This window comes from Medicago sativa, chromosome 5 (assembly GCF_051527215.1).
Source record: "Medicago sativa cultivar Bolivia chromosome 5, Bolivia_mono, whole genome shotgun sequence".
In the NCBI taxonomy this organism is placed as follows: Eukaryota; Viridiplantae; Streptophyta; class Magnoliopsida; order Fabales; family Fabaceae; genus Medicago; species Medicago sativa.
Genome location: NC_140753.1, coordinates 9993558 through 10003524, shown reverse-complemented (window position 1 = coordinate 10003524; position 9967 = coordinate 9993558). Strand labels below are relative to the sequence as shown.

At 32.4% G+C, this 9967-nt stretch overlaps 2 protein-coding genes and 1 non-coding gene across 3 annotated transcripts; 1 reads left to right on the top strand and 2 right to left on the bottom strand.

The window, feature by feature from the left end:
- Positions 1-2017: 2017 nt before the first annotated feature.
- Positions 2018-4485, bottom strand: LOC146919866 (Pentatricopeptide repeat (PPR) superfamily protein). Its single transcript, XM_085713262.1, has one exon. The coding sequence runs from the start codon at positions 4370-4372 to the stop codon at positions 2207-2209; it is 2166 nt and encodes a 721-aa protein (XP_085569388.1). The 5' UTR covers positions 4373-4485; the 3' UTR covers positions 2018-2206.
- Positions 4486-7457: 2972 nt separating this feature from the next.
- Positions 7458-9345, bottom strand: LOC146919864 (polyneuridine aldehyde esterase-like). The gene is made up of 3 exons (XM_085713263.1): positions 8961-9345; positions 8232-8357; positions 7458-7873 (listed from the first exon to the last, which is right to left on the bottom strand). The coding sequence occupies exons 1-3, from the start codon at positions 9339-9341 to the stop codon at positions 7580-7582; spliced, it is 801 nt and encodes a 266-aa protein (XP_085569389.1). The 5' UTR covers positions 9342-9345; the 3' UTR covers positions 7458-7579.
- TRNAS-UGA (transfer RNA serine (anticodon UGA)) lies at positions 8605-8686 on the top strand. Its single transcript has one exon. It is a non-coding gene; the product is annotated as a tRNA-Ser (tRNA).
- Positions 9346-9967: the final 622 nt, after the last annotated feature.

Genomic DNA, 9967 nt, shown 5'->3' with positions numbered 1-9967 from the left:
ACAACCTCTTTTCAGAAAACAACTTATTCAAAACATCTTATTTATGCAAATCAGCTTTTAACGACCTCTTTTTCAAAATCACCTTATTCAAAACAGCTTATTCATCCAAAACAGCTAATTACGATCTCTTTTTCAAAAACAGCTTATTGAAAACAGCTTATTCATCCAAAATAGCTTATTACAATCTCTTTTTCAAAAACAACTTATTCAAAACAGCTTATTTATCCAAAACAGCTTATTACAACCTCTTTTCAAAAAACAGCTTATTCAAAACAGCTTATTTATGCAAAGAGGTTGTAATAAGTTGTTTTGGATAAATAAGTTGTTTTGTTTTTGAAAAAGACGTGGTAATAAGCTGTTTTGCATAAATAAGCTGTTTTGAATAAGCTATTTTTTGAAAAGAGGTTGTAATAAGCTGTTTTGGATAAATAAGTTGTTTTGAATAAGTTGTTTTTGAAAAAGAGATCGTATTAAGCAGTTTTGTATAAATAACCTGTTTTGAATAAGTTGTTTTTGAAAAAGAGATCGTATTAAGCTGTTTTGTATAAATAAGCTGTTTTGAATAACTTGTTTTTTAAAAAAGAGATTGTAATAAGTTGTTTTGGATAAATAAGTTGTTTTTGAAAAAGAGGTCGTAATAAGTTGTTTTGCATAAATAAGTTATTTTGAATAAGTTGTTTTTTGAAAAGAGATCGTAATAAGTTGTTTTGTATAAATAAGTTGTTTTGAATAAGTTGTTTTTTGAAAAAGATATCGTAATAAGTTGTTTTGTATAAATAAGTTGTTTTGAATAAGTTGTTTTTTAAAAAAGAGATCGTAATAAGCTTTTTATTTTTATTTTTATAAATAAGCTGTTTTTTAAAAATAGATCGTAATAATTTATTTTTTATGAGATAAGTTGTTTTTAATTAATTTCAAGATAAATTACAAAGTAGAACACAATGTATTGTTTTTAAGAGAAAAAAGGGTAAAATAGTAAAATTATAACATAAGTCCTCCATTTCCTTTCCTTGTTGGTTTTTAACTCACAAACAAGGGGAAGGTTTTCCCTCCTTTCTCCCTTCCCTCCCTTTCCTTCCCTTCCCCTCCTTAGCCTTTCCTTTCCTTCCCCTCAAAACTCGCAAACAAAGCCTTAAAAAACTCCTTCAGAGGATATGTCTCTTCAAAAACTTGGGTGTGTGTGCTCCCCATTGTACGTTACGATGACCACCGTTGGATCATCTCGTGCACGATCCTCGTATTTCCTCGCTGGGCAATTAGGTTTGATTAATTGATTAAAATAAATTAAAACCATGTGATGTGAGTGACTTAAAAAGATTTGTGAGTTGTGGAAGAGAATTAGGTTTGATTAATTGATTAAAATAAATTATAATTATAAAAATTGTACAAGAAAGTACTGTAATCTAATCCCACTATATAAAAGCAATTAAAAAATTAACTACCGTTAACTATTTTTTTATCAAACATTTTTTCTAGTTAAAACTACCCAACTTGATTTTTCGACAAATTAAAGTCACTTAAAATATGGAACAATATATTTAAATCAAGTTTAAATAGTATTTCTCAACAATGTTGAGGTCAGACTATTATCATCATAATAAACCAATATTTGAATCTCAGCTGAAAATGCATCGACGTTTGTATTAGCTCTTTCCTACAATGTTATTACTATAATATTTCATAATATTATAGGATTTATTTCAGATTTGTTTTATGAAAATTAGAAGTATATATAGAATAATACAAGAGAGTTTCGATCAAAAAGAAGAAAATAGGGAAGTTTGTAGGTTTGACTTGAATTGCTTTAAGCCTAATACAAAAATCTACCCACTCTTTTTCAAAATATATGTCGAATGTTTACAACGTGTATTATTCACATAACTTAAACGCATCGGCTCAAGACACAAAGTATGTTAATTTGGTTGAGAATTGAGAAATCTTCTCCTTTTTGTAGCACCTTAAAAATAAGTTAGTTTGTAGCCAAATTCAGCTAATAGAGATGTGTCGAGAGATGAAATTTGTGCAAGAACTAAAAAGATTTATGAACTTGTCTAGAGCGGCCAATTCGACATTAGGAAAATCAAAATTATATAAGTGACAAATCATGGAAAACTACCTTAACCTCTAAAACGTCAGTCCCTTTATATACTTTTTTTTTTTTGAAAAGATCCCTTTATATACATTTGATTTTAATTAAATTCCACCTCTATAGCATAGGCTTAGCTTCTGTAAGACTGTAACCCACATAGCATGCATTTGGTACCTCACTGTCATCATTTTCTGATCTAATCATATTTCCTTTAAGCCTGTGCAATTCAGCCTGCACCTGATCAACCTTAGGGTGTGATTGATCTCCAGAAGAGAACACATGAATGTCATTCTTGGCCTCAATCCAACTTAACCCAGGTTCTTTTTCCATTATCAATCCCTTCATATTTCTTCTTATTTCAGCAACTTCGTCCCATCTCCCTGCAGCAGCATAAAGATTAGAAAGCAAAACAAGCGTTGGACCATCTTCTGCATTCAATCTCAAAACTTCTTGGGCCGCACGAACTCCCACTTTCAAATTTTTATTTATAACACAGGCACTTAGCAAAGTTCTCCATAATTCAACATTGTCCTCAAGATAAGGTGATTTGTTGATGATTTCTTCTGCTTCTTCCAATAATGCCGCACGGCTCAACAAAGATACCATGCAAGAGTAGTGCTTAGGTCCAGGAAGCAAACCAATGCTGGTCATGTAATTCCATAGTAACTTTCCTTGCTCAACCAATCTACTGTGGCTGCATGCAGACAATAGAGACAAGAAAGTCACTTGATCTGGAACTAGACCTTGTTTAATGATCTCCTCAAAAAGTTTCAATGCATCATCCACCATTCCATGGTGACTAAATCCTCCAAGCATTGAGTTCCAACACTTCAAATCTGGGTGGGAAACTTGAGAAAATACCAAATAAGCAGTTTCGAGGTTACCGTTTTTGGCATACATATCGATTAGGCTTCCAGAAACAGACATTTCAACATCATAACCCAATTTGTAAGCATAACAATGAATTATTTCACCTTGTCTTAAAATTGCAAGGTCAGCACAAACACTCAAAATCCCACTGAGAACATAGTCATCAATCTCATGAGCTTCATGATGCATTTCAGAAAAGCATCTAATTGCACCCATTCCATCAGCCATTTTGGAATAACCAGTTATCATTTCAGTCCAGAGAATAGCATCCTTTCCCGCGATTGAACAAAATACATGCTGAGCAGCTTTAGTTTCTTGATTTTTGAAATACATTGATACTAGAGTGCTTCCCACAAACACACTTCTCTCAAATCCTGCTTTAATAACCTGAGCATGAAGAGGTTTTCCATTACTGAAACACGGGAATGCACCTGTTGCAGATATAATGCCAGCATAAGTATAGTCATCTGGTTTAGGAAAGCACAATGCCTTCAACTGGACAAACAAATTCATTGCCTTCTCTCCATCCTCATTCTCAAAATACCCAGCAATCATAGAATTCCAAGAAACTAAATCCCATTTTTCCATCCTACTAAAAATCATATACGCTGTTCGTGTATCACCAGCATTGCAGTACATGTCAACAAGTGCATTCTGCAGATGTAAATCCGGCGACACATTCCCGACAATTACCCGTGCATGAATCAATCTCCCGGAAAAATAATCTTTCAAACGACTACATGCATTCAAAATCATACAAAACGTGTATACGGTTGGTGTAAAACCAACCCACATCATTTCAATAAATAGATAAACACCTTTCTCAATCTTATCATTCTTCAAATATCCTACAATCAAAGAATTCCAAGCAACATCATCTCTTTCATTCATATCACAAAAAACCGATTCAGCCGAACTCAAATCCATACAACTCGAGTACATATTAAGCAAACTAGTTTGCACACAAATATCATTCAAAAAACCAAATTTTAAACTCTTAGCATGAAGTAACAATCCAATCAACAAATCTCCATGCAATGAAGCTGCTTGCAGTAAGCTAGTAAAAGTCATGTTGGTAGGCCTAAGACCCACATTTTCCATCTGGGTATACAAGTTAAAGGCGTAAACGCAGTGTTGTTCCGATACACGAGAATATGATGCAAGAAGTGCATTGTAAGAAACATGAGTTCTTTGAGGCATTTTATCGAACACTAGGTGAGCATCTTTGAGTGAACCACAGCGAGAATACATTGAAATGATGTTGTTGTGTAAAAACGCAGATTTGGAGCCAGAGGCGTTGGTGGTGGTTAAGAGAAGGGCGTGTAGTTGACGCGCTTCTTGTAGTGAGGTTGTGATTCTGCATTTTTTGAGCAGAAGAGTATCTGTTATTACAGAGAAACATAGCTTGTTCATGAAACACTTGCATACGCACGCTTGCCTCAACTAACGCCTTGTTTGTCAGGGATACTAGGTTGCGGCTCTTTGTTAAGAACAATGGGACAATTATTTATGGGTTAATTAAGTAAATAGTCCTTTGAAATATTGAGAATTTCGTTTTTAATCCTTACAAAATAAAGGAAAATGTTTTTATTGTCCAATAACCCATAAATAATTAATTCATAGCATTTTTAAATATTTATAGGGATTATCTACTTAATATAGGGATTGTCTACTTAATTAATATAGGGACTAAAAACAAAATTCTAAATATTTATAGGGATTATCTACTTAATTTTCCCAATTTATTTGTTTACAAAATAAAAAAAAAACACAAATTAATTCATAGCATTTTTATACGAAGACAATCTAGTCTCCAATTTATTATAGCAAACCAACTAATTAGCCAGGTTATACTTTTCTCATTGGTTGAACTTAGCTTTGGTTAGATTATCCACTAGTCAATTAGTTAAAAGATGGTATTTCCGTGAGCTTAACTTTAGTAGGACATTACATTACATAATATACAAATAAGTTGAAGTTCGAACCCTGCACATATCACTTATTCACATTAAAAAGTAAATTTCTAACCACTGCACTTCATGACAAAAAAACGACCTTTCCCTGGTAAAAAAAATACAAATTATTGTTTTAATGTTTTTAATCAAATCAAACACTAAACCACTTCAAAATGAATCAGTAAAATAAAAATAAAAATTACTCCCTCCGTTTTAAAATGAGTGTCACTTTAATCAAAAAAATTTGTTTCAAAATGAATGTCATTTTACATTTCCAACACAACTTTAATTTTTTTCTTCCAACTTTAGTCTCAATAAATACTCCAACTTTTCTCTCACACAATTTTCAATGCAACTTTAATTTTGTCTTTTTCTTATAAAGTAAGGGCAATTTAGTAAAAACGTTATATCCAATGATTATTTCATTCCATTTCTTAATTTGTGTGTCAAAGCCTAAAGCGACACTCATTTTGAAACGGATGATAAATTATTTTGAACCTAACATATGACCAACTATCTAAAGAACATGTGGGAACGCGCGAGTTATACATATGCAATTAGATGTTCCTTGATGCCTCATCACGAAGGAACAAGTAGAAATTTGATTTGATGAGAACTTGCAGGAAAATTAAGGAAATGAAGATCATAAACATTTCTTATCACTTATCATTTTATTAATACTGTAATTTTCTTTGCACAAAAAGGTTTTGATAGATATGGAGCCACCTTTAAGCAAGGAAGTCCAGCTTGTTTCTTTCCACCCAAACCTGGAGATATTTCGAATGACCAATTTGTTAGGGAGAGGTAATCATCCTAAAGACTAATTTGCTAAGGGTATGTTTGGATGATCAAAGAAAGTAAAAGGAAAGATAGTGAGAGGAAAGATTGCTGAAGGAATGAAAGTGGATAGAAAGTGAATGGAAAGTGAGATGATTTTTTTAGTTGTTTGATACAAATGAAAGTGAGAAGAAACTGAAAGGAAAGAAAGATATATATACATATCAAATGACAAAAATGCCCTGCATTGAAATGAAATAATATAAATTAGTGATTTTCCCTTTAAAAAAAAAATAAAATAGTGATTTTCATAAACAAAAGGACGATATTGGCTAAAAAAGTAACAGTATGAAATTAAATAAATTTTAAACAATAGGTGCCTTGAGATTGACGTGAATGAATTTTTAGCAAATAAGCATGTGTGGATATACTTCAAAAAGTGAGGGCCATATTGTCATTTTACCACATTAGATTCTTGTTTCATGCTTTCTTCTTATTTTAGGGAGGAAAGTTTTTTAACGTGGGACCCACCTAAATTACACAATCATTACACTTTCTTTCCTCTCTGACAGAACATCCAAACGATGGAAACACATTTTTCAATGAAATTTCTTTCCTTGCTACTTTCCTTCCACCCTCTTTCCCTAGAACCAAACGAAGCCTAAATGTCAAAATCAAACACCGACACATACTCCGAACACAATACCGACACTCACATATGTTTAATTTGTAATTATTTGGCTAAACTACAGTTTTGACCCCTAAGTTTGTCAATGTTGCGATTTTGGACCCTAATAAAAAAATGAAAATTTTGCCCCCCTTAAGTTTTAGCCCCTTTGCAAAAGTGACCTTTTGGCCAATTTTGACTGGGTCAACGCCTAAGTGGCATGCCACGTGTGTAATTATTGATTTTTTAAAAAACTAAAATGCCACATGTGTATATATTGAATTAAAAAATGAGAAAGGAAAGGAAATTGGAAACTAAACAATTTTTTTGCAGGGATAAACAGGAAATCACTAATATTAGAGGGGGTAAACATATATTAACCTTATTGGATATATTATATCCTGAATACATGAAATCAAGGCTAGCATCATCTAAGTATGGAATCTGCGTATTGTAACAGTATTTGCACCGTATTGTATTGATAGATTATCTAAGTTGTAACTTACTTTTTTATTTTTTCCATTTTCTTTTTCTCTATCATATCTTAATATTCATCTGAACTATATACTTGTTTACTTTATTTTGCACTTTATATCAAAATAGGTGATCAATCTGAGTCAACAGATTTGTTTGCTTCTCCTCCACCAGTTGTCCAGAACACTACTTCTATGCTACCAGTGGTAACTGAGCAGTAAACACTGTTCTGCTGTTTGGAATGACTTCACGGTAGATCCTAACTCGGAAAATACAACTATATGCAACTATTGTGGTCATAAGATCAAGTATCATGGGACAACCTGTAACACCCTAAACCCCAATAATGTATGCAATGCTCATAGACTCGGCAGTATATGCACATTGTACCAAACCTATGCATGTGGTACCAAACCTAAAATATATTAAAATGTAGTGCATATTTAATTATTAAGGTAGGAGGTTGTAATTCAAGCATCTTATAGGGGAGGGGAGTATAAATTTTTCTTTTCAAAGGAGGATAGTGTATATTTTAACATAAAAGGGAATGAGTGTGTAATTCAAGCATCATTGAGGGGAGGGGGTGTAATTTACTCTTATATATAACATGATGGCTCAAGAACTATTTTTTGTCAAGTAAAATAATTCTCAATTTTATTAGTTCATACAATGAATAAAAATGAGTCTCTTAGGTGCTAAAAAAAAATGAGTCTCTTAGGAAAACATTATTCAATTTACTACAACATACTAGTTAAATTTCGGTTCAAATTTATCAGCAATCTCAAGTAGAGATAAACAAAGTTCTTGAGGTTTAGAAAGCATAGCCATATGATCTGCTCCATTAATCACTTTCACCGCATCAATCCCAGCATTTTGGATCATCCATTGTTCATACTCCAGTGGAATTGCCAAGTCATCATTTGCAACAATACAAGCACGTGGAACCGACCCATATCCCTCCTTGGATAAATTCTTCGCTTCAGATAAATCCTCAAGAAAAAGTGATCCTGTCCTTATTAAAATCTTCACCAATTCCAAATCCTGCAAAGTCCACAATGGGGCACCGTCACAATATATGATTTTTGGGACAAAAACAAGAATTCTTGTTCGTTACTAAACTACAAGACAAGTTTTTGTCCAGAATATAAACAATAAAAAAAAAATACTAAAAAACATTTTTTACATTTGAACGTAAAAAAATATAACTTTCATAGCTCTCTAATACAATTATGTTTTGTTTCGTATTATTTTGTCTTGTTTTGTTCTATCCAGTTTTACTAATCGCGTAATTTCCATATATTTTAGACTTTAGTGACAGGGTCTTACATATTTAGAGGACAAAATTACTTGCTATTTAATCTATGTAAAAACTGCAAAGATAGATGGCACAATTAAGTACCTCAATGGAGCAGAGTTGAAAGAACTTAGTAGACAAGAACTTTGAGCCAGGTAACAACAGCATTTTGTTTCCACCAAATGAAAACTCAGTGTCTAACCATCCAGTAACCGGGTATCTCTCAATATACTATCCATATCACAAAATGATCCAAGTCAGGTCAGGTAAATAAAACATAAACATTAATACAAAGAAATATAAATCTAATTTATCAAGGTTTTAATGAGAAATCTGATTTGTGTTGAGAAGAATGATAGAGATCAAAAAAAGAAAAAAGAAATAAATCAAGAGAAAAGTTGACTACAATGAGCAATGTTTTATATAGTGATTATAACTAAACTAATAAATATTAACCAACTTAAAACAAATATAATCAGTCAATATGTCCGAGTGGTTAAGGAGACAGACTTGAAATCTGTTGGGCTTCGCCCGCGCAGGTTCGAACCCTGCTGTTGACGTATTTTTTTAGGCCTGCTGTTGACGTATTTTTTTAATTTAAGGAACTAAATATCACATTTCTATATTTATTCTATTTTTTAAGACAAAAATATTCTCATCTTATCCTAGTTTACATTTGATGGTAAAGATACTTTTTTTTGTTTGAAACAATCAATTACATGCTTATTTCCACCAAGAAAATTAACAATATTCTAATCAGCTTACACAAATTAATTGACAATAATTCTATCTAATATTTAAGTACTACGTTATATAAAAAGAATAAATTCTCACCTGTTCTAGAACATATGATGGATTGTGTTGAGTATCAGGAATAAAAGCTGCTAGGAAAATTCCAACTTGAATTTTTTCAGGAAATTTTTCCATTGCAAGAGCTATACTCATTCCTCCAAAGCTATGTCCAACAAGAACCACTTTTTCATTTGGATCAAGTGAGGCTAAGAACTCTAACAAAGGCTTAGCATACTCAGCAAAAGTTTGAACATCTTCAATTTTGTGTGTGTTGATGCCACTAGCTGCAAGGTCAAGTGTTGTGACTTTGTGACCTACAGATTCTAACTGTGGTTTAAGCTTGTACCAACTCCAAGCTCCAACGCTAACACCATGTACTAGAACAAAATGCTTCTGTTTTTGGTTCATTTTCAATTCAGACATAATTATTGTTTTCTATGCCTTCTTTTGCTAAATATAGAAAGATGTCAAATCCAAAATGAGTTTGGTAGGTCCGTGCTAGACTAATGGATCATTTATCGTTATCTTTTCATTGACTAAAATTTTATTAAATAAAAAAATCTTAATGTTTTTCTTTTCGTAGACAAAATTGACATATACCATTGAAATTCACACAAATGAGAGATTTAGGATTAGAATTCAAGACACCGTAGATATCTCCATGCCTAACAATTTCGGCCTAAACATTTGAAGCTTATATTTAAAGTTAAACCATATGCTTAAATGTCTTCGTGAGAGTAACTGGATTGTTAATGGGTAAGGCGATTTGTGGGTCAAGTCAAACAAGTTGGCTCAATGGTTCCTTCCTATTGGTAATTTCTAGAGACAATGTATACATGACAGGAAAGTTTTTGGACAATCTGTCAAAATGCATACGGTGCCATTAATTGGGGTGGTTGGGACAATAGTCTTTTGGTCGGGTCTGTTTGGTAAGCCACGTAAATGAGCTTCTAGTTTCTAGATTTTAGCTTATAAGCTCGTTTGACAAAAGTAGCTCTGTTTGGTAACACTTTTTTATTATTAGCTTATAGCTTTTTTCATGAAGCTAT

Coding starts and splice junctions, on each gene's coding strand:
- LOC146919866 (XM_085713262.1), bottom strand. CDS start 4,372: ATGAACAAGCTATGTTTCTCTGTAATAACAGATACTCTTCTGCTCAAA.
- LOC146919864 (XM_085713263.1), bottom strand. CDS start 9,341: ATGTCTGAATTGAAAATGAACCAAAAACAGAAGCATTTTGTTCTAGTA. Junction 8,358..8,960: donor CATCATATGTTCTAGAACAG/GTGAGAATTTAT, acceptor TGATATGGATAG/TATATTGAGAGATACCCGGT. Junction 7,874..8,231: donor TTCAACTCTGCTCCATTGAG/GTACTTAATTGT, acceptor TGGACTTTGCAG/GATTTGGAATTGGTGAAGAT.